This window comes from Hyposmocoma kahamanoa, unplaced genomic scaffold, assembly GCF_003589595.1.
Source record: "Hyposmocoma kahamanoa isolate Upper Pololo Valley unplaced genomic scaffold, ASM358959v1 66, whole genome shotgun sequence".
Lineage (NCBI taxonomy): Eukaryota > Metazoa > Arthropoda > Insecta > Lepidoptera > Cosmopterigidae > Hyposmocoma > Hyposmocoma kahamanoa.
Genome location: NW_020653854.1, coordinates 9617648 through 9643357, shown reverse-complemented (window position 1 = coordinate 9643357; position 25710 = coordinate 9617648). Strand labels below are relative to the sequence as shown.

At 34.4% G+C, this 25710-nt stretch overlaps 2 protein-coding genes across 4 annotated transcripts in view; both read right to left on the bottom strand.

Annotated features, from left to right (window-relative positions):
- LOC113231960 (corticotropin-releasing factor-binding protein) overlaps positions 1-2906 on the bottom strand; it is a 64238-nt gene extending 61332 nt beyond the window's left edge. The window contains exon 1 of the mRNA XM_026466531.1: positions 2742-2906. Within this exon, the coding sequence (XP_026322316.1) occupies positions 2742-2810 (69 nt within the window). The 5' untranslated portion in view covers positions 2811-2906. The remainder of the gene's footprint in view (positions 1-2741) is intronic.
- A 9366-nt stretch (positions 2907-12272) lies between these two features.
- Positions 12273-25710, bottom strand: part of LOC113231958 — a 43642-nt gene continuing 30204 nt past the window's right edge. For 2 of the 3 annotated variants that reach the window (XM_026466526.1, XM_026466528.1), the window contains 4 exons: positions 16114-16238; positions 15008-15183; positions 14411-14452; positions 12273-12855 (listed from right to left, as the gene is read on the bottom strand). In XM_026466526.1, coding sequence (XP_026322311.1) covers positions 12415-12855; positions 14411-14452; positions 15008-15183; positions 16114-16238 — 784 coding nt within the window. In that variant the 3' untranslated portion in view covers positions 12273-12414. The remainder of the gene's footprint in view (positions 12856-14410; positions 14453-15007; positions 15184-16113; positions 16239-25710) is intronic. The other variant, XM_026466527.1, reaches the window with a different exon arrangement.

The following is a 25710-nucleotide window of genomic DNA, read 5'->3' as shown; positions in this document are numbered from 1 at the left end:
ACTACTTTATGAATATTGAAATATTCTAATGATTTCAACATTCCAAGAAGGAAAGTACAACAAAAGCATTCGATCCATTAGGCCTATTCCTTGAATAAAAACCCGTGGTGTGACTCATGCCGATAAAGTAAATATACTATGTATGTAATGTGTGAAATGCCAAAATACTGTTTTTGCCTGTCATTTTTTTATGATATTAATTGACAGGACGAACTGCTTGTTCGCCCAGTGTTAGGCAACACGCCTGCTATAGCAGTTGTAGTGCCACGCAGAGCTTGACATGGCAAAGATCCGAGGGGCACTGCCACTGTGCCTGTCACCCTGGAACACAAGTAGAAAAGTCCAATGTGCCTTTAATTTCACCAGCACCCTTACTCTTCAAAACTGTAATGCTCACATTACTGCTTGGCGGGCATAGTATGTAAGGTGGCAGTACTACCCTGGACGAACTTTTTCAGAATAAGAGCATTGTATGACAAAATTGATGAATGTAAGTGAAGTAAGAGACGTTTGTCAGAACGGACCTCAATGATAATCCAAGAGCGTGAGCATAAGTAAGTAGGTAAGTTTAAGTAATCTCTTCTGAGCTATTAGGACCGTAGTACGCTGCCTTGGCGTATTCTTGATTGGGTGCACTTTACGTCTTGAAAAAGACAATGGAGTTAAACCTTTTTGTAACATGTAGGTTATCCTTACGACGTTTCGATCATCGTAAAAGCTACGAAGCGAGTAATAATTTTACGATGTGATTGAGTAACGGAAAACAATTCAGAAGCTCTGAGTTCTTTATGGTGGTCTGAGAGGGAGGATCACTTAAAAAAATTGATTTTATTTGTTTGTAATTCATTGTAATGCATCTTTCAGTGATTTCCTACAATGTTGAATATTGTTTGCGAAGGAAATAATTGTAGTTTTTTTTAAATGATATCAAGTAACGGGTCGAATAAATTGTGTGCCTGGTAGTAAGCAACATGCTTATCTATTTTGCAGTGCAACAGTCGCGGTGCAACTCATGCAAATCGCAAAAGTCACACACAGACAAGACCGGTCGACAAGTCTCATGTGCTTATAATTTCACCAGCATCATTATCCCTCTAAACTGGAACGCAGTAATGTTTGGCGGCAGAAATAGGTATGGTCTCTACTGCTAGACATAGAGCTCTACTGCTATCAAAATTATTTTATTTTTATAGACTCAAAAAAGGAGGGGTTCTCAATTCTTTTGTATGTTTTTTTTGTATGCATGTTACGCGATAACTCTTAATTTGTGAACCGATTTTGTATTCAGTAGTGATCCAATTTAAATTTGAAGAAAATATTCCATATCTAAGGGTGGCAAACTAGGGGATGAATGACTTTTGAGGTCAGTTTTTTTAGTACTGTGTACTTAGATTATAATTAAATGAATTGCGATCATGGATATATAATAAGTACTAAAATAGTAAAAATTAAAAAATACACTCAGTACCAAAACTGGCGTCGACGAACTCTTTCACAAAGAGTTCTACTGCTCTACCTTGTCAAACTAATACACTGTAATATCAAAAACAGCATGTTGCATTGCTTTTTCCCAGTTTTTGTCGTTCTTGAAGTTAACAACTTAAACATACATTTAACTTACTTTGTACATCAGATATTATACAATTAGATATCCATTTTATTTGACTTTGCTGAATAAGTTATGTCTATGAAGAAACTAATATACGTGTTTTACCTTGATAATAGCCGAAAGATTATTGATGTTATTAAAATACTTTATTAGAACGTACAGTGTTTTGGTTTGACGCGATAGTGCTATTACCGTGCACATTAACAACGAATCTTTATGTTTTTGATCTGAAAAGATTTACATTTAGCTGAAAAAGTGGTAGAAACCTTACTTGCGAGGCAAAGATACATTTAAAGACAAAGACAGATTGTAAATTTTACATTATTATAGTTTTTAAAACAATTAATTGCAAAACTTCCTTAAATATATACAAACACAAATATATTCGAACCAATATATTTTGCTAACTTGCCCTCTGAATTAAGTGTATTTGGGGCCGTCGGCATTATTTCAAAATTGCTGCTAGGCTAACCATGTTTCAATGTTATAATGTTAACAGTATTAATAGATCTTAGTGAGAATTGATAACAAGTTTGCTCTACTCATATTTATTTTATATTATACAAATGAGAATACATTGTTCTGACTTCTGATACGTATCACCCATCACATATCTCTTACAAATATTTTACGATGTCTACGTCATTGACGTCTTTGGGTTTTTTAATTAGCGATAATATGAAAACATTATGGATGTTTTAAAAAAAAATAATTTCACCTGCTCATACTCAGGTAATAGGGTAATCTTTATTTTCTCTTGCCTTTTTAGCCTTTTTAATAATTAAAAAAGAAACTGCATAAAAATTATATCTCTACTTTCTTTTTTTATGGATTTGACAGGCACAAAATCCAATATGTATTGCTTAAGAATGGACTTGTCATGTGCCATAGTAGAAATATAGTACGAAATTATGAAAATCATACAATTTAGATGATGTACACATATATGTACACAATATACTTCTGTACTTAGTGGACGTCATATATAAAATCGAAAACGTAAATTTAAATTGAATTTTCTTTTTCTAATTGAATTATTATGCAAGTATATTGAGGCAATATTTACTATTCAAGCAAAATAAAAGTTGATAAAGCTATAAGAAAAAGTTTTTCATTAAAAAATAACACTTACCGGTAAAAATAAACTATTCGTGCCTTCACAAACTAATATCACAAAGAATACAAAGCAAATAGACCTCATGTTTGCTAGTATGCACGAAAAAAGTTCACGGCAAGAAATTTTTTACACCGAAAGTTCTACACAGTTCGGCGTTCGTACTTCGGGCGCTGCGGACGTCGGGATACTTGTGAATGGGGGAGTTTGCCCCTGCCGCCTTTATAGGGGTAGTAAACGTTACTGCGCACTCTCCGCCGCTCTCTTACTTTTCCATCCGAACTTCTCACTTCCGTTACTCTTTTTCTATCGGTCGCCTTGCTTACTAATTGCCACTTAGCCCTTTGCAAAGTTTGTTCAAGTAATTAGCACGCTGAATAAACTGATCGATGCGCTCAAAATTCGAACGTAAATTTAAAAAGCAATATCCTTCTTTACTTATTTTTTTTAGTTTCATCTGATCATGTTTCACCGGCCTGTTATATCACTGTAAACGTATAAATAACTTATTATACGTATTGTACTATAGACGTATTTTCCGTTTTTTTAACTTGATAATAAGGCTTCTTGATAGTAATAGTTACTGTATACTGTATATTTGTAGCACGACCGAAATTACTGTTATCTGATAATAATTATTTACTTAACAAATATTTTGTACGTCATGTGTTGATGAAGAAGTATCTAATGGAGTAAATTAATTTTACGCTATCTAGTGTTTAAATTATTATGTGTTTTGTTTTGACGCTATGGTGATGAAGGGCGTTATACATTGTAATCATGTACTTATTTATAAGAGAACCTCACTTTCCAAAATTTGGTACAAAATATTCAACTTTGATGTAACCCGTTGAGAGGACGCTTGTCTCCTTCAAGGCGCTCGATTCCCACCCGGGCTTATAATCACGTCGTGGTTAGCTAGTAAGTGGCAGTTGACAGCTTTTAGGACAAAAATACCTGTCTACACTCTTTTGCACTCGACAACTATCTTTTCACTTCAGCTTCTTGCAGCGCTTCCATTACCGCTTACTTTTTCCCGACACAACACACTCACTATACTCGTACAAGTACACATGTCTTAACCCGAGGTTGAGCCGTTACTGATTTTGTTCCTGTAAACACTAAACACCGGATTCCAATCACAGGACAATATAAACTCATCTTTACGATTTATCGTTGGGCTTTTAATGTTCTAAGGGCAGTTTATGTGTCCCTTTCTTCGCATGAAATTAATAAGACAAGCTTAACGTAAGTCACAAACTCCACCACCAAAAATAAACCCGACAAGAGTTTCTCTTCTTCAAAAGGCATCCTCAAGAGTTGATGGATGTTCGATGGTTGGCTTCATCTAATAAATATTCAACACAAGCGTAACTATTTTGCACGATTCAATTTTCACTGGCTCCTGTAGTATCAAACTACTTTATTCTTTTCTATTTTGTTGAAAGGAATAACAACAATTTTTGAATTTCTCTTTTATTCTATTTACTATAATAATAACGTGGCAGACGATTGCTCTAATTACCTGGTCTCAAGAATAACGAAATTTACTCCGAGGGCAACAACCAGAACACCCAGATCAAAAACAATTTAGAAAAGATTGATGCCTAAATTGGTCCTATTGGGTATCCCACCAGGGACTAAATCCGAGGTCGTCTAACTTCTCTAATGACGTGTTTGTACGTTGTGTAAATCCACCTATTACAAAACCGCTGTTTGCCTTTGCACTGAGCTTCTTCTTAGTGTATCTGCATGTTCCAGAAAAAGTCTTAAAGCATCTGTTCTTGTGGTAGATGGTGTTTGTTGAATAACACAACTCATAAGCTCTGTCAGTTAATGACCTGACAACTGAATCTTGGTGACGTAGTGACGATATGAGATGTCGTACAAATATTTGTTAGAGTGAGTTTTTTTTATAATTTATAAAACTAAGCGGGCATTAACTATTCCGTGGAATCCCGACTGTCGTGCACTGTTAGCGTTTCGTATTCTTTTTTTGATATTTTTGCTACGTTATTGTTTCCGTATGACTTTTGATGTTTTCGTGATTGTCAGTGAATGTGTGTTGAACCATATTTTGCTATTGCGTTTTTCTCAAATTTGTAGCCTTCTTCACTTCATTCTGATAACAAAATCTTGGTGACGCGGGTGATGGTATGACGTGTCGTGCAAATATTTGTCAGGGTGAAATGTCTTGTCCAACCTTTCAATAATCGAATTATCAAGCTTTGGTACGATGAAATCGTATAATGATCATACGTCAAAAGTGCTTTTATCACATTTAATGTGTAAATTTAATGTGTAAAATTTTATTTTTATCACTTTAAGTGATAAAAATAATATGAACTACATGAATCAAATTATATATGAAATTTTATAACTACCATATTCACGCATAAAAAAATTATCGACTAATATCATTCATAGAATCTTGAAACCTCTCCTGAAAAGTTGTCATTTTGCAGACGTTGCATTATTACACCTGTATCATCAAGAGGTATCACAGAGGTATTCAAAGATGTAACATGTTTTTTACTTCATTAAACATTTAAAAGGACGCCTTCACTGCAAAGATACTGTGCGCCAATTTAACATTCACGAGTCTGGCGAAGTTTTGAATTATATACTAAGAGGTGATGTAATTATCTATACAGGGTTATATGTAAAATGCTAACAATCTCCCAGGACTATATTATTCCTAACATCATAAACAACAACTTTTCTTCCATGACTTTTAATAATTTATCATATATTTTACTTTTGTGTAAAAATAAAAATTCTTAAATAGATCGCTCTAAACGCTGATAACTCTGTGCAAAGGAAGCACTAGTATAAGAACCAGTTCGATGCAAAACGCAGGTCTCGAATAGGGGTTGGGCAGGACGCTTTCTCGTTCGAACTTATGGAAGAATGAATTTACCACCTTACTACCAAATAAATAATAAATGCAGGTGAAATTATAGGGACATGGGACTTGTCAACTTATGTCTCAGGGTAACAAGCGAAGTGGCAGTGCCCCTCAGATTTTGCGATTTAAAGCTCTAAAAAAACTATTAAGAACAGGCGTATAGCTTACAATCAGGCGCACGACTTGTTCGTCCCGTCACTAGATATTATTTAAAAAAAGTACAGATCTAAAAGTTGTGAAATAGTACACCAAAAACTTATATGTTTATTTTTGATAAATTTATCATGTTTTGTAAAATGTCATGGAACAAAAGTTGTTATTTACTATGTTAGTAATATAGTCTTGCGCAGTTGTTAGTATAAACAGTAACCCTGTATATCTGGTTTATTAACACATTTTTTCACTCTGTGTAATCATAAGAGGGAAGAAGTCTCCGCTGAAGAGCTCATAAATTCAAATCTCTTTATTTCGTATTCCAGCAAACACTTGAAATCGTGGAAATGGCTAAACACTGCTACTTTATAGTAAGGCAAATCTCCGCAGGACGAATGAGTGACTTTAGAATTTTGTAGAACTTTTTGTTTTTCAATAGGCATTGGTAAACATATCGTATGAAGAAACAAAATAAAGAGCTAAACGAATCATTCTCATGGATTTTTAACGATCGCGATAGCCCAACGGATAGCACTATAAGCGTTTGCTGAGGAGGTCTCGGTATCAATGCCCAGTAGAACCAATTTGGGTAACGAACGTGTCAAAATTTGTCTGATCTTGTATTTATGGCTATTTTTTGTGTAATTTTCCAATTCCAATTTTCAAATAGTGGAAATTTTTCCGGGAAAAATCCCGAAAAATTAAAAAAAATTTAAAGATTGGGAAAATTATAATTTCAAAGGCTCATATTATGTTCTACGTTTACAAATTTAGCGTGGATTATAAAATAAACTTTTATAGCTAAAAGCCACTTAGAGAATAACGAGATTTAAAATGATTTCACTACAGCGAAAATAAACCTGGAACAACCACACCACCACCACATGTTGTTGGCTCCATCGTTTTCATTTAGTAACTTCAACTTTTGACAGGTGTCAACGTCAAATGTGGAAAATTAAAGGAAAAATATTCGAAAAATATCCGGAAAAAGACATGAAATATAAAAAATATGATTTTCTGGAAATTTTTCCATGACCCTACACTAGGCTAGTGCAACCGAGTTAGCTTCGTTGCTCTAGTACTTATAGTATTAGGAAATTGTTAGTTTGAGGTTGTCTGGCATATTTTATCCATTAAAGGTTTTGTATCACATTAGTGTTATCCAAACTAATATCATAAATGCGAAAGTAAGTCTGTCCGTTACGTTTGCACGCCTAAACCGCTGAACAAATATTGATGAATTAGTATGGTATAGAGATAGATGGGACCTAGGAGAAGGACATAGGGTACTTTTTGTCACAAAAACAAATCTCAAAGGGGGTAAAATAGGGGATGAAAGTTTGTATGTAGAAACAATAAAAGTATGAAAATTAGTATAGTACAGAGGCTATTCAAAGCACATACTCTAAGCACACGAAGTAGCGGGCAACAGATAAGACGTGATAAATTACAATATTTTCAATGTATACAAGGATCTTATCATTTATGTAAGACAGCCTTTTGAACTATTTACAAGTATAATGCCAGGTAAAGAACAAATTCATAATGGTCGAGGGGCGTTTAACCAGAATTAGCAGCTCCAAACCTTAAAGCATTGTTGCATTAACGGTGTATTTTAATGAAGCCGAAATTTGCTTCAGAATTCAATAAATTTTAAATTTGCCTTATGAATGCTTACAGAGTGGAGTCTCTATAGGCTCAATTTACATTGCCGTGAAGCGGAATGAAGAGATTTTTCTTTTGGAACGAAATTGTATATAGCTTAATCAGCTATGTAACATACAAATTACATACGAGCCTTGAGAATTCCTTCTTAGTAGCAGTAGAGCTCCTTCAGAAAGAGTTTGTAGCATGGAAGTACGGTCACCTTGCCAATTTTAATGTGAGATTATCGCTTTCCGGTTTTAAGGGTAAATCCGATTCGTATTTGTTCCGCATCCGAGACTATACAAATCTAGAAAACTCAGCCCACTTCGGATGTCGCTTGTGCGCTAAATCCGGTTCGAATCCGAGAAAATACGGACATCGCTTCTAGACCTAGAGATAAAATGATCCCTGTGACAATTCGGACCGGATCGTCATTTCTCGTATACGGAACTGATACGAATAGGACGTAGTGCGCAAACGCTCTAAGGGTGTTGGTGAAATTACAGGCACATGAGACTTGTCAACTTATGTCTCAGGGTGACGAGCCTCGCGGAAATGCCCCTCAGATCTTTGCAATGTAAAGCTCTGAGTGGTGCTGCAACTTTTATGGATAGGCGTGTCGCTTACCGCCAAGGCAGGCGCACGACTTGTTCGTCCCATCATTTGGTATTTGGCCTGTGCCGACCTGTTTTTTGGCTCGCATCTAGTTTGTAGTTACAAAATTAACGTTGATTATGGTATGTATTATTTCATTGTGGGGATACACGTTCATCGTCTGCATGTGGCTCAAGATGGTGTAACGTGCACCCACGCGCGCCTCTCAGTAGGCCATGAATGCAGGAGTTGCTCCTCTCCTCACCTCTCCTCACCAGTCGCGGTGCAGTCACGATTAGTGAGGTGTAGGTGTTAATTTTTCAAAATAAGCGCGATGGATGGAAATCCAATTGAAAAATTTATAGAGTATGTAAAACAACACCCTGCAATATGGTATAGCAGTTCCGCCAGTTATTCCGATCGACTGGATAAAAAAATGCATGGGAAAATTGATGTCTAAAATTTATTGATAATTTTAAAACTAAAACTACATCGGAAATGAAACTATTTTTCCGGATTTAAATCGTGTATATTTATTTTTTTCAAACAAACCGACGTTTCGGGCCGACAACTGAAAAAAACATAGCAGGTGAGTAATTTTTAATACCTACCTATATGTGAAATGTGTGCCCCAAGAACTAGGTAAAAGTAATGTTTCTTCGTCAGAATCCATCGAAAGAACGTCGGAAGACATTTTAGGCAGCGCGACAGTTGCGCGGCTGCACCCCTTTTAACAGCGGCTAATTTGAACGACCTCTAATTATGAACCGATATATGTACGTTCAACAAAAGTAAACTTTTATGAAGGATCATATTACTATTCTTGTCAGGTTTAAAAAAAAATAAAATTCTAAGCACATAAAGTCTAACTTTCAATCCAAAAATACGAACTGTGATTTACATAAATTTACAATACATCACAAACAAATTTGCCACATAATGTTACGTATTGCTCTTTGTACGGACAACGGCACACCAGACTACACATTTTTGTTCGAAAATCGCCTCTAGCGCAACGGAACAAGATACGTCAATGTGTAGCTTGATGTGTTGGCGTGTGTACTTGCTTTATACTTAAAAATTGAAAAAAAAACGAAATTAACCCCAAGCCCGAGTAGCAGATATTACCTGGAAAGTTTTGTTTGAAACTAGCTACGCACCACACAGGAAGTTTCAAAGTTCTAGTTTGTTTCTAAGCAGCGCAAGTCCAGGTATATTAGATCTAAGACATCCATTACAACTTCCAACTACGTCATTATCTAGGTAATTAAATTCCAATAAGCTGTTAAATGAGACTTATGTTAACGCTCCACTTGTACATATCTATAAACATAATATATACTTTTATTTATGATTTGATATAAAATAGGAATTTGTCTTTTCACGAAAAAGCATGAAGCAATGCGTTGTATGAATACATACATTTACCTGAATATCAAAGTGCCGTAAACAAGCCACGGTAGCCTAATGGTTTGATTTACTGCCGCTCAAGCAGAGGGCAGTAGGTTCGAATCCGGGCTCCCTCCTCTGAATTTTCAAAATTCCTATGCAAATTTTTATTTGGAATATTCACGTGAGAAATCGCCGAACCGCATTGGGCCAGCGTGCAAGCAGCTAGGGATAATATCTTACCGCCGTTCCATCATCCGCCACCTATGAACCCCGGTAGTAGCTCATAGCTCAGCTCTACCGTCTGACGTCGGTACTGGCGTCTGACGCATCCTAGGCAACAATCGGCGAATACCTTACGCCAATTGGCACATCCTTTCACTACGATGGCAAACATTATAGGGTATGTATGCCATCGATATGATAAGAAGAATAAGACAAACATATTAACATCTATTTAAATTAAAATTGAGATATATTATTTATTTATTTTTATCATTAACGAATTCGTAAATACCTACTAAAATAAGTCTTGGTTACAAGTAATTGTTTCAATTGATTTATAAAAGCGGTGCTGTTTTTATAGTGTTAAGTTGGTTACGTATTTCATTATGAATTTTGATTACTATGGAATGTGAAGCGAATTTTCCAAGTACATAACGAAATTAAATCTCTTACGTAAGATTTTGACGTAAGTAGATGCCTTGGCAATTCTTCCGTTGTCCTACTTTGTTTCTGGGGCGTCATGATATTTTACTATCTGGCAGACATGATGTCGACATGTGTCAAGAGGCGGTTTTAATTCATTTTAGAATTGTATAAATTTCCTTAGCAACAGTGCAAGGTTTTTGATATTTAATATAAGATAAGTGACAGCTATCAGTCTATAACAAGACAGTATAGCTGCATCTATTTCAACGACATGCCGGCCCAACAGTTGGCTCTATAGACGTTGGAGAAGGACGTCCGGGTTCGATTCCCGGTAGGACCAATTTGCGAAATAAACTGCTTTTAAATTTATTTATTAACCGACTTGAAAAATAAGGAGGAGGTTCTCAATTCGACTGTTTTTTTTTTCTACTCAGGTTACAAAGACGGTTAAGTACATACCTTATAGCCTAACACGCATAATAATATAATAAAACATTATTTATATACACGTACGGGCTAAGACGTGTGACGCAACGACGGGTGTCCGGTAACCAGGCTTCGAAACGCTCGGACACCCTTCGCCCAAAACTCCTCCGTCGTGAAAGTTGACAGATGTTGGGTTGATACTCTCACAACAAATGAATTGAAATTCGCGTTGTAGCATAACCCAACCGCTCGACGCCCAGGGTAGCATAAAGATTCACTCGTATATATACTCTACTATATTTGCAGACTTTGTGGAGTAATGAAGCCGTGGTACGTATACCAAGGCGGTTCGTACAGCTGGACGCAATAGATGATTATGGCCAATCGGGGCAGTGCCATTTTCCTAAATTCAATGTGGTCTGAGTGTTCTGAGTAGTGTTAGGGGTGAATTCCTTTGCTCTGGTACTTATGGTATAGAAAACTCTCGACTTTGAAATATATACGGTTCAGTTTGCTTAATTCGAGCAGCAGGAACACTGGCTTTATTTCAGAATTTATTTTTTTACAAACGGACCTAAAACCATTTGAAAAATGTATGTCGTATAATATAAGTGTTCTATTTAAGTCGGTGGATATAACAAAATTCATTGGTACCTATTGAATATAGCGGTTTTCTTATAAAATTTCGAAGTAACTTTGTGTTTTTTTTTTCTGTAATGAAAATTTTTAGAAGTCGTATTTTCACACTAAATACTAATCAGTGCATATCCTGAACTTCAAAATATATTTTTTCCAAAGTAAATGTTTCAACATTGTCATGCAGAATCCACCAAAGCCATTCGAGGATGTATATACTCTTAATATAAGTAAACATTTCACGCCTAAAGAGCCCTTAATGGAAAAATATGTTTTGTATCAAGACCATTAAGTATCACATAATAATAAACGTTCCAATCAACTACTTAATAAAATAGACTTAAGGTAATAAAACATACAATAACACTTTTAATGTGCAACTTTGCAGTGAAAGTAGCTTAGAAGTAAATAGACAGATTTATTGCTGTTTTGTTTCGTAATAATTTTATTTTATGAAGCCGCAATTAGGTGGATTTATCTTTTACACCTGCATTTCCTCGAGAGAAGTTTAATAATAAAATTTTAGTTTAATTATAATTGTTACAATAAAATATAAAACTTTCATGAAAACTGCAAAGCATCGCTTACTAGTACGAACTGGATTGAAGCAAGTTTGTGATTTGCAAAACTATTTAAAAGTTTCAGAATCCACTAACACCTATAATGAATAAACACCATGCCCACTGTTTAAGTTTGATGACAGAAGATCATTGATCAGAGATATTTCGAGTTCTTAGGTTGTCGCGATTGCTACACTTAGGAAATGAAACTATTTTTCCGGATTTAAATCGCGTATATTTGTTTTTTCAAACAAACCGACGTTTCGGGCCCTTTACAGGTCCCATGGTCACGGATGTCCGATTTAAATCCGGAAAAATAGTTTCATTTCCTATGATTTTTATATTTTTAAGCAAGGCAGTAGCTTATTAATACTCTACTTACTGTAACCCACTACACGCGCTCACGTATTAGACCTTCTTCTCAGCTCATATGGGTGACAAATATTTCAAGTTACGTTTACGTTTGAAAGATGAGATATTAAGTCCATAAGCGTGTCGCCACAGAGCAGAAAATAGCATTGGCCTATGGTAAATTTGTGATCAATAAAATACAACTACACAATCAATATATATTTAATTCAGTCGAGTACATTAACAAATATTCATTTTACACTAATACAAATAATTACCATAAAATACATGTCTATTAGGATATAGCACTTGAGCTATATAAGAAAAAATTCCAGTGACTACACTATACAGTGATTGAAACAAACGTATGACAACATCAAGCTGAAATGACAGGAGTGGGATTTTGAAAGCGAAACCCATTATACGGGAGATCAATCGCAAAATCCGCTTGTACTTCTCCAGGTCTCGTAGTCAGGTCGACTAAAGGAGTAGGAACATCTATAGCAGTGAATATTGGCGGAGAAGTATCTGGAGGACCAACGTATACTGGATAAAGTCTAGGTTCTGACCTCAATCTCACATTCCCAGCTGTAGATACTTCGAGAGAATTCTTTCCGTTATCCTTTGCAATATGTATTCTGTCAACTTTTATGTTACCAGTTTCCATGTTTGACCAAGTGGTAGCTGGCATCACTGGCGGAGGCGTGACAGGCATGAGATCTGGTGGTGGCCAAGAGTCACTGCTACGTTTCTCATAAGGATGATGTTCGTAAGGATATGAGTTGTAGAATCCGTAACTCACCGGACTTGCAGCAATCTGGAACAGAACGCCTATTAACCAATTATCTTGGTAGTTGGTTAGTTCGTGCTGTAAAGCCTTTTAGGTGCGAATTTTGATCTTAGTATCTTATAGGCACAGGAAGCTACGACGAGCCTGTCTCGAAGAGGTAATGTAATGTAAGGTGATTGATGAAATGATGAAGGAAATGATTACTTCGAGTATGGTCAGTGTTAATTAGAGCTTTCATTCCGGAAGTAACGGTCTCGAAAATTTTTGGCATGAACTTGAGATTGATATTTTCAGTCTCGGGAATATCGAGAGGTTTGAGACTTAAGTTACTTAATTAAAGAGTATTAAAAAAAATCTGCTAAACCACCAGACACTTTTTTATTCTGGTTATATGAACACTGAAGAGTCGAGCTTACTTTAATCTGTGGAGATTGAAGAACGATAGTAATAAATAAAAAGCCCTCTGTATCTGAAATTACAGTAAACGCTGTTTGTTTCTTTCGTGCCCACTATAAAAATAAAAAAACTTTTATAAATAATTTGTAATTTAAAATAACAAAAATGCAACGGAAAGGACGCACTCGCCGCAGCATGGTGGGCGCCAGTGTTACCAGATGGTTACATTCTTTACATTGTTCGTAACTTTTGACTTTCTCGCGTAATATGTAAGTAACTTTTGTTTTTAAGGTAATCTTAAAACATTTTAAATATATATGTATATACCTATGGATTCATTACTTTATTTTGGATTCGCTTTTTTATTTTGCTTTATTAATACTATTTACATTATTTTAAATTTAATATGATTGATCGATTCATTGTATTCAATTGTAATAGTAAATGTTAACGTTCTGTCTTCACCTGTAATTGCTATAGCATTCAGTTCTTTGTTTTGTAATGTTAAATATCTAATTGAATGTTATAATGTATATAGTGTCGGTGAACTGAATAAATAAATAATTTTCCTTACTTTTGAGAACGTTGAGATCTTTAAAATTCAAATAAGCTAAACAGTTTAGGAACGCACCCAAATTAGACAATAATTTGAGATGCCGTAAACAAAACCAAATCAATCAACTACGATTTTTCTTAAGCATATTATTATTATTATTATTATATATTATTTACTTTTTAAAATTTAAAGAATTCAGGTATATATACCGATATCAATTACAGTTAGAATTTTCAATTAAAAAAACTATTTTATAACATGTAACTTTTGCTGCAAAAATATCTTTTCAGGTAACGAAATATTATCGACTCTAGGCAACACCGGTAACACTGGTGCGCGAGGGAACGAAGAACTTGATTAAAATAATATTTTAACTGCCTGGAAGTCTAGTCTATAACTAAGGAAACCTACTTTTGAAATAGTCTCGAAACTCTCGTTTATCCCGGTGTTTTCAACACCGCCCCGAGTTTTGACTTTTTTGCGTGTTGAAAGTCCTAGTGTTAACACTTGCTCACTGAACAGTAACGTGTGCTAATGGGGTCTATACGATTGATTATGTTTTTTTAATATCATAATTAATGATGAAAGTTTGGAAGAAGTAAATAAGTTATTGCGTTGTTGAAATCATACCTTCCCCCTGTCATGATACCCATCATGATACCCAATGTCAACCTATAAGAGAATGTTAAATGTTTTATAGTTAGCATATAGTTAGTAGTACTTAAGTTATTTATTATGAAAAAAAATGTAATCATACACATACCGGCGACATTTAGCGGAACACTAGCAAAAGCCCCAAAATAACGCAATTTTTCAAAAGTTTTGCAAAAGTCTGACCGGTTATTTCTTTTAATATCAAATAATAAAAAGATTAAATCGGTCACTCGACAAGTAGTTCAAGATTGAATTTGCGTTCGTAAATTTCGCTGAAAAAGTTCTTCATTTTGATTTATTCAATAATAAACTTCTATAATGTTAATTTAAAGGTTACGAAGTTAAGTGACGTTAATTGCTATTTTATATCTAACTCTTCCCTTTATTCCCAATATTCTCCCTTTTTTCGTTCTGCTAAGTGTGCTGGTGAATTATACGTACTTAATATATACTCATTAGTGTTTTAATTAATTTAGTTTTGTTAATTACTATTTTGAAATATTAAGGGGAACTCTTCATTTTCTACAGTTCAGTAAATATATGTATTTATTAATAAAACATTCCTGTATTTACCTTCTTAAGTCCCTGTATAGAAGCCAGGATAAGCGCCATTTTAGCAAGCAATAGCGCTTTGCCTCCAAGAACAGCGAGGAACTGGAATCCCATTGGTATGACCACCATGCCGATGGAGACGACGCCGAACATCATCATTGTCATCATTTGGTGCCGACGACGACCGCGATACTCAACTGTTTTAATACAAACTATATTACTGGAATGTTCTTTGATATCATTCCTTTCCTAAAGATTTCTTACAGATTTACTCGATTCCTTGACAAATAATACGATAAGAATCGTTTATTTCTTTCATATTTTCTCGATTTTGTCTGACCACCAAAAATACGATTTCGATTGTCTGTTGTTTACAAAACTTGTTTTATTTGATCTTTTTTTTTTATAACGTCAAGTGACGGGACGAACAAGTCATGCGCCTGATGGTAAGCAACACGCCTGTCTATTACAGTTACAGTGCCACTCAGAGCTTTAAATTGCAAAGATCTGAGGGGCACTACCACTGCGCCCGTCACCCTTAGACATAAGTTGACAAGTCCCAAGTGCCTGTAATTTCACCAGCATCCTTGCCCTTCAAAACCGGAACACAGTAATGCTGCCATTACTGCTTGGCTGACATTACCATGGACGAACTCTTTCACAAGGAGCTCTACTGCTACCAAAAAAAAAAATTTGATCATTCACAGGTCAATCGTCAAATGTTGAGCAAATCTTAACCTTAAGATATGATTTCAAAATTAAAAAAAACATTAGACTTATTTGTTGGTTCGTAAACAGTTGATAGTGAAATTACAGTCTCAGAGTGACGGTCGCAGTGGCAGTGCCCCTCAGATCTTTGTAATTTAAAGCACTGAGTAGAACTGCAACTGTTATGGACAGGCGTGGCACTTACCACCAGGTGGGCGACTTGTTCGTCCCGTCACTTGGTCACATAAAAAAAAAGTTTGTTACAATTAAAGGTGATCTTATCTTAACGAATTATAAATGAGCACAGCTTGTAAATACAACCTAGATAAAACAAAGAGCTCGTGCCGTATGAAACTAAAATGAAAAAAGTGCAACTCAGGTTTACTAAAATTGTGCGAATTTATAAATTCTACACAAACCTTTTTCGATTGTTTTCGTGTCATCGAAGTCAAATTTTATAACATGTGTGCGCAGAACTTTTGCCATGCGCTGTAAAGCGAGGGTACGCCATTCTCCTTCTTCTAATTCTTTCTCTGTCCATGCACTAATGCCAATAAAAAAAATGCCAATATTAAAAAAAAAAACTGAATTGCTAAAGTCAGAAATTCGATGCACCAATGCTGCATCGTTTCCTCCAGGTATTGGTGAGGTAATGTGGCAGTCGGTTCCTCGAGTAACTTGTATATTTTGTGTCTTTGGTAAATTATGTACCTACTAACAATAGTTTCAAGTTTTAATTATTTTGTTTTTGTATTACTAACACGTGCACCCAAGACGTCTTATTAAAATATTTATTATTATTAAAAGTCAATAGTGCCACAATTTCTGTTCAATAGTTACTATCAACTTCTAAGTACTAAGGTCGTTTACACCATTTCTTAAGGAACAACTTTAATTATCAGATTTGAGCAAATTTTCATTTTCATTTCATTATCATTTTTTTTAGTTCATGGTGCGTTTCGCATAATTATACAGATAGCAAATCTCTAATATAGTATTTTGTCATCAAAGTACGAGTACACCTATAATAATTTTATTATTATTATTTTTTTTGTTATTTTTTTTTAAGGCTGGATGGTGCAGTGCTCGGCAGGTTCAACGAGCTGCACGCTACTCGTGCACCTCGGTGACTCTGCCGACAGCGGTGTACCCTTTAGCAAGTATTCTTATTATTATTATTATTGTAGTACCTACTAACACAGTTATTAAGGTTTTTCTGTTTACTAACAATCTATGGACCCTGTAATCTGAAAATAAAGATATTTTATTTTTATTTTTATTTATTGCACCAGATAAATACAACAGAAATATTATTTGTTTAGAAGGTGAGCAACGGTTTAAGTAGAGCAATAGAATATGTAGAAGCTACAATGATTTGACGAGTACTTGTGATGCGGATGTGTTTGCTGACCCTTTGTACTGACAAAGGGTCAGCAAACACATCCAACAACACACGTCAAGTTAGCTTGTGCTTAAATACTGATTTAAGCACAAGCTAACTTCACATTTTAAATAATAATAAAATTAACACTAGTAGTATTATAGAATATACTATTGCACGTGTATTTAAATGTGTATTAATCTATTGCTTTTCGCTGTTGTTTTTAATTTTCAATTTATGTAAATTTCATATTATCTAAGTATATATTTTTTGAAGCATTGTGTAACTATGTCAGCGATGTGAAATTGAATAAATATAGCGCTGTCTGTACGTCATGTTGTGTACGCGGTGATTGTCTTAGGTATCAGTCCTAGCCTCATGTCTAATTTTTGTTGATTGCCAAATACATAATTTATAATAATAATAAATAAATACATATTTTATAATAACATCAATATGCATACATATAATTATATACACATATAGGTACATTTAAAAGAGAGTTCAGCAAGAAATTGCGGAGTCAATCTTTTCTTGACGGCAGCAATCGATGCACCAATAGGGAAAATGGTATTTTTTTTTTAATTTCAGTTATGTTTCGACATATTGCTCGAATAAACGAAGGGTACATTTCAAATACAGGATATGCGAATATATATTGGAACCGTAGCACCTCTAAAATATCATCAAGAGAGCTTCGCATTTCTTTCTATTTTTGGGTCGAAAGGTAAACTAGTCAAAAGAACAAAAAAAAGCGAAAAATACAAGATTCTCGACTCCTGTTACTTATTCGCATACTTTGCATTTGTAACCCTGTATCCTTGAAATTCCAGTGCCCTTTCTTATGTTAAATTACACTCTCGGGCAAATAACGCAAACCAGTTTGCACATTTGTTCAAAGGGGTAAAATACAAAAATATTATTATCATCGAAATAAAGTTTTCTCTAGTTTTACATAATTCAAATTTTCAACAATAACAATTATGAAAATGAGTTTTAAAATATCAAAATAGCGCTTGATCCATTGACCTACCAAAAAATTTTCGTGGTTTTTGTACTAGACCCGTCTACCCGACATTTTTTTCGTGGTTTTTGTACTAGACCCGTCTAGTACAAAAACCACGAAAAAAATGTCCGAAGTTAACCTATACAAACGTAGTGACATGTAAGGAAATTAAAAAAAGTAAAACACTTAATTTAAATTGTAAGGTCATTGCAGTACTGCCTAATTTTGCTTGCAACAATTTAAGGGCCCAGAAACACCATATTGAGCTTCTACTGAAATTTAAACAAAATGCACCATATTTAGCTTCGACGGAAAATTACTTGAACACAAGAGTAATGGAGTAGCCTTTATCGTAAATATTAATTAATTTTTGTATATATTATTATGTCGAATTTTGTATAAATTTACTTAAAGAAATAATAAAGAGTTGGGCAGATACACATATATAAATATTACTACAAATATGAAAATAAGCGCGTACTATAAAAAATGTACCGATATTCCAATTAAACGTAAACTCAAATATCCGTAATTCAGAAAACGGATTTATAATAAAACTTTTACACTTTCGAGTAATTTTGGTGCTTTTCACATAGACAAAATTAGCTTTTGTTTTGTAACTTTTGTAAAAAAATACATATGACATTATGAAAATTCGAGCTAACGTTATTTCGAGCAAATGTATTTTCTGACTTCTGATAGGTAATCCCAAGCCGTAAAACGAATACAACAATATTTTGTTAGTTATTGCTAACGTTTAATATAAAATCATTTTAAAAATAAGATTAAAATCAAAGCGAATCTAGTTTCTTTGATCTGAATATTTCAATCGGTTGTGATTCGAACAATTGAAAATGACCAAGAAGTTTATATACGCTTCTTCAAATTGACGTAACGGGTCTCTTTCCATCTTTTACGCATGCAATGTGTAGAAAAAGGACAGTTAGCTATTTGATTATTTTGTGTGCTTTTGTAATTTATATTTACGATTCATTTATATATAAATTAAATATTATACAAACTGTACATAATAACACTTTTAAATGAGAACTATGATAATACAACATATTCGTTTAGTGAAAATATGATACAAAATCCTGTTTTTACACTTTACTGCAGTAATTTTTACAAGTTATTATTGTATTGTACTGCATAATTGACAACCGCGCTGTCGGTTGATTAAACGAAGTCTGTTGCGCGATTGACGCTCTGTATGCGATTTTAACGCCCTACAGGTGCGGACACTTTTTAGCGCGAACCCGACGTCCATTTATTGGTAGGTCAATGGTTTGATCAATCAAACATTCTATAAACTTGACGTTTTAATACTGAAAATGCAATGTGGCTAATATGTTAATAATGTTTTTTTATGATACTAATGGGACGAACAAATCGTGCGCCTCTGATGTTAAGCGACACACCTGTCCATAGCAATTGCCACTCAGAGCTTTAAATCACAAAGATCTGATGGATATTGATTAAAGATTGTTTAAAAACATCTGCAGAATAATTAAATGCAAAGCCGACCAATCGTTGTCGAGTCCATGTGGTTGTGTGATTATTTTAAGCATTAAAAAGGTGGGTGTTTATTTTTGCAATAAAATTTAGTTTATTCTGAGTGCAGCTGTGTAATAAAAATAAGACACTCATTCATTTTTTATGTACTATTTTGGTTTAGGCCACTATTCTAATTACTATTCTATTCACACACTATTCTAGTGATTGGCGATTGCACGCAGTTGTGACCACAGATATAGTTGTGACTATCTACTCTCCTTGCTTTTGTGACTTTATTTTTATTTTTTAATATTAGTGCATCTAATCCTTGTTGCTTATAAAATTTTCTTTCAACGTTTATGTTCTTTGTTGGTACTGAAGTTGGCTGTTTTTCATTGTTTATATAAAACTAGAACTATACTGGATTATGTAAGAAATTTATAAATGTACCTAAATTAAATGTAAACCTCTTTCTATCAATCATATTTTATAAACTTATTGTAATGTATTTAGTTATTGTAATATACGAAGTTATTGTTATTTTTAGGCAACACAATTGACGGACGTAAGACCTAGTTACCTAGTTTACCCATAGTACAGGGAATCGTAGTTTGGGAGTCAGGTACATCTCTGTACCTAATTTTCTGTGTTCTGCAATAAACATATTATTATTATTTTATTCTTGAAAAGCAGCGATGTTTATTCCGTGACGGAGCTTATCATAATATAGCCTTTCAATCCATTGTACGCCATCAAGCATAATAATACATTGTTACAAAATGGTTAGAAACTATTATTAAACACATTTAATAGATTTGTAGCCTTTTCAATAGATTCAACGTAGCTACGATGAGGCGACAGGCGCTGGTTCGAGTGAAGTCGGAATAAAAATACTTTTCTTTGCGATTGTACTATCTTTGTATTAATAATGACAATAATCTCAGGACAGAGTACTAAAAAACCAACCTCAAAAGTTTGTGTAATTACATGTATTCGCCAAGTTTTATTGAAATCGGTTACTGGAAAGTGCGCGAAACCGAATTCATCCCCTGGTTTGCACCATTAGAGTTGGAATATTTTCTTCATATTGAGGTACCCTCTTTCCAACAAAAAAGAATCACCGAAATCGGTTCGCAAATGTTATCGCGTAACATACATACGAAAAATACAGTCGAATTAAGAACATCGTCCTTTTTTTAAGTCGATTAAAACACTAGTATTAGTCTAGTATTTAAATTTTTATTGAATATAAGAATGTTTTACCATTATGATATTAAATTATTTTTTGTGACATTACTACCACTAGTTTGTTGTATTTATTAATACAAAGATTTAAAAAAAAATTCCGTCGCCCCTGCCGCATTCGAACCCACGTCTCCTAGCAAACCGTGTCAGGGTCTATGCCAAATAAGCACTAGTCTAATATTTTCGCAAAAAAATAGATTATATACACATAAATGGTAGTAAAAATTTCATGGTACTTAATAAAAATAAATATAAAACATCTCTGTCGGTCTTCCGGTAGCTGTAAAGTAACAGGCTGAATGATAAAAATTTCTTAAGTTCTCACAGGTGGCGCTACGACAAAAAAGCCGGCAAAAGCCCAATCACAACGAGCACCTTGTAATGGCCAGCTCCAGTTGGTTTGAGTGGGCATGAGACTGGTTTGTGCGTGAGCTCTGGTTGACCCGGTGCTGCGTGTAAAATTTATAAGCGAGGAGAAGGAAGGGCACCTTACACACGATGAAAACAAGTTTCAAGCACAAATAACCAGATGCTTTATTTTAGATTTTCTGTCATAACTTGTTACATTACGGTTACGGTAAAATGTAAGGGTAAAGTATGAAGAACTAGTATTTTATTTCCCCGAGTTTACTTTAGAAGTATACAGATATGCTTACTGTGCTTATCAGTTACATATAAAAGGTTAACTTTAAGTATACTTAGAGCTAATACACTGCACTAAGAGTTTTTGAATGTACATGAGTGGCACATGGACGCGTCACTTATACGTCACTGACCTGGAGGTAACCGGATGCACTTTTAGGTTACATACCAGACCCGCTGCGAAGACAGCGTAGTTTCTACAGGAGTAACGCAGTTATATGTAGATGCCGACCACCCGTGGAGCTTATGACACGTGGTCGGGCACAGCCGAACAAAAGTTACAGCGCATTTATCTCAGCCATTCAGTTGATGGCGAGATTTAAAATTATAAGTACCAAAAAGAAACCCATGTGGTCCGGCGACACAGGTTTTACATCAGGTACAGGGTTCGGAGACCCATAATTACGGCATCTGGATATTCTGGTTTTCCTTATAAAAGAAGTATTTAAGAAGGATTTATATCATTGGAGAACTATGCCCCCAATGATATAAATCACCGCAGAAGATGTAGAAATCAGGAACACCTTGCGAGCCGACGAGTCGAACAGTAAAGATCAACTTCAGCCGAATTCCTCCTAAGAGATGTTACCCGCGAATAACGCCATAGACAATCTATCGATTTATCCTGATGAAGCTCCCAAGTCTTATCACCTAAACCCGCTAGAATACAAGGCGATTCCAGGTTTACGTATATTATTCTATAGAAAGTACTTGGCAAACTAATTGGCAGCGTTCGACATGGAAATATTAGAGAAAAGCTATAATAACATGAAGCTACAGAAGTAAAATCGAGTTTATTGGTACGCAGCACTAGTATTCTGCGTTACCATAAAAGAAAAATTAGCCAGGTTTGGTGTTTTCAAAAATACATCAAACTAAAGGGTACCCATTCACGCTATTGGTTTTATAGAAAAATCGTTCACCAACAATTAATATACATGTGAATGGTTTAAATAATAGATTACACCAACACTTAAGAGTTTCTACTAATTTACTAAAAATTTGAAACTGTAACGTCAAAATGACATTTTGTACAAGAATGGTGAAAAATACCAAGGAGAGAAGACAAATTTTGTTTAAGTCTTGTATTTACGAGATCTATAAAAAAAAATGTGTTACGTAACGTAAGTAAGATATCTATACGATCTGCTAGTTCGATCCGTAATTCAGTTAAAAGAGCGGTAGCCACGTTGAAGCGACAGAAGCTGGTTCGAGTATAATCAGATCGAAAAAAAAACATCGAAAATTTGTAAACTTTGTATTTATTCGATCTTTGTATCAATAATACTCAGTACATAGGTATTTCATAATTATCGCATTAAGCTGCAATAATGTCGACATAATAAAACTTTGTTTATTTTTGTCGCGATATAAATGATATTTGCGTTTATTACATATTGCCATTATTACGCTGAGATTACACAACTGGGTAGCGGCATACTTAGCATGAACCTGAAGATAAGTTATTTCATAATTCTGAATTGTGAAATGTCAATTTCTTTTGAAGTTGACATCACTATATATTGTCTCTACACGTGCGTAACAAAATTAAAATAGTCGCGCACACAAATATCACAAGAAGCCAATTCGCACTATTGGTGTAATAAGGACACATCTGAAAAATGCCAATTTCAAGGAAGATGTATAAAAATTCGAAGAACGAAATTAGTTGATAACTTTGTTATGCTTGAATAGGAAATTATAAAATTTCACATACTTAATAGTGGTTTATGTGAGTGACTGTTACATAATGAAAGGCATGAAATTACGAGTGTGGGTTTATGAAAGGAGCCGACAGACGAGTTTCATAAAAACATCACACGAGTGTTTTAATGCCTAATTATTTGCAGTTACATACACTTTTCGCTTTATCTATACATATATTATAAGCTCTCTATGATGTGTTTAGGAACCGCATGTTACGACTAGCGAAATGACGGCAAATAAAACTTTTCTCAGACATGTCACAGAACCGTAGTTTTAATTTAATTCTTAGACAAACGTAAAAATTATCATATCGTTCGATGCCAAGTAACCAGGTGTAGGGCTTCAAAAAGGTGAGAATTCGTATATTTACTAGATACAATTAATAAATATATTTACTAGGTATAATTAGCATTGGAAAAACGAATAGCAAAATTCGGAGATATTATCAGTACGATAGAATATGTCGAGGTTAGCAGATCAGACATGAAAAGTGAGTAAATTGTCAAAGTGCGAGAAATAGCTTACAATAGCAAATTTAAGTAATTTAGACACTAATATTACAGTAAATATTAGTTGGAACTCTTTCTGGAATCAGCAAAAGACGTTTCCTAGAAAACGTATAATGAGAGAGATGATGATGATAGGGTTCCGTAGTTTCACACTACAAAATATGTTCTAACAAATCAGTTTATTTTTATGCTGCTCTCATAATTTGCGGTTTTCGAACATATTACAGAGGGTTTATGACATGTGAGTAGATAAAAATAATTTGTTTCATCTACATGAATTATGGACTACTCCATATTTTTTTATGACTTTCATGTTATAAAAGCAGTTTTGTTATTAGATCACATGTGACTCAATTATACCAAGGTACGAATTCTAGCTACATATAATGACGGCCTTATCATGGTATACTTTTGACAGATCTTCAAATATGGAACAGGCATATAATAATAATAATAATATCCGCGTTTTTATTTGTCTGTTCCACTTTATTTTCCGTGAAGTACCCTTCAAAATTTCCTCAATGTCAGTATTTTGAGGCGTTGGTTTTGATATTGTCAAGTTGGGAAAAAGGTTAAGTGGAGTATAGTGGCGAAGAGTGGATATTCACAAAAGAGAGGACGAGTTGGAGTGTATCACCAAAAAGTCGGTAATGTAAATGTCTAAATGAATTTACGCCAAGTCTTAACTACAAAAATAACAAACAACATTGAAAATGGCAGACAATGACTAAAAAATATTTTTTTTTTACGCTGACAAGTCCCATGAGGCTGTAATTTCACCAGCACCCTTAATTGCCTCCGTGGCCGAACGGTTACTATGTGGATCTGCTGATGTGTGTGTCTGGCGGTAGATACAGGTAAGGTGGCAGTAAGTTCCTGAACGAATTAAATCGCGTATATTTGTGTTTTTTAAAAAAAAAACCAACATTTTAAGCCCTTTCTGTTAATCTAATATTTCTGTTGTATTTATTTGATGCAACAAAGAAATATATATACGAAATAGTTACAAAGAAAACTTTAAATACTTTGTGATAAATATTAGTTTTGGTTTAACCTTTATGTCGGCCTTTGTATGTATATACCATGCCTTGCTAACGAACTTCTTAAAGCAACATCGTAAAACTTGTGCCATATGAATTAATTAATTAATGAAAGAAGAAATGACTGATATTTATTTGCTTAATTATATGATTTACAAATATGCATAATAAAACAGTCCTCATAATTTACCGATATTGGCATGCAAATCTATGGATGTCTTCATTTTGGCAGCTAAACATTGTAAAGCAATGCCTATTAATTTATTAAGATTAACATATTAACATATCAAGGAACTGGCTATGAACCGTGAGGAGTGGGGGACCCTACAATTATCGTCATGAATATGAATAGTAAGTTACTGTCATGTCATGAAGATGTCCAGAATATGAGAATAATATATATATTTTTGTTAAATAAGATAATTGATCAAATTCTTGAGATGTATGTGTTTCTTTTTTTTATCAAGGTATTAATAGATTCAGGTGTTATTTTGCGTAAATTCATGTTTGAACGAAGAACTGTATGAATTAAGTGCATGAAAAAATATGCAACATAAGCGCAGCATTTTGCACGGTTTAACCGTCACTGGATTCGCTGAGTAACAAATTCATTTACTACCATTTTTATCAAGGAGCATAGAATGATAAATTATTGTCTTCGATTCCATAAAGACAATTTTTTTTTTATAACATCAAGTAACGGGACGAACAAGTCATGTGCCTGATGTTAAGTTACACGCCTGTCCATAACAGTTGCAGTGCCACTCAGACTTTGAATCACAAGTGTGTGATTCAAAGTCTGAGTGGGAAATGCCACTGCGCCCGTCACGCTGAGACATAAGTTCATAAGTCCCATATACCTGTCATTTCACCAGTATCCTTACCTTTGAAAACTGGAAGACAGTAATGCTGACATTACTGCTTGGCGGCAGAAATATATAAGGTGGCAGTACTACTCTGGACGAACTCTTTCACGAGGAGTTCTACTG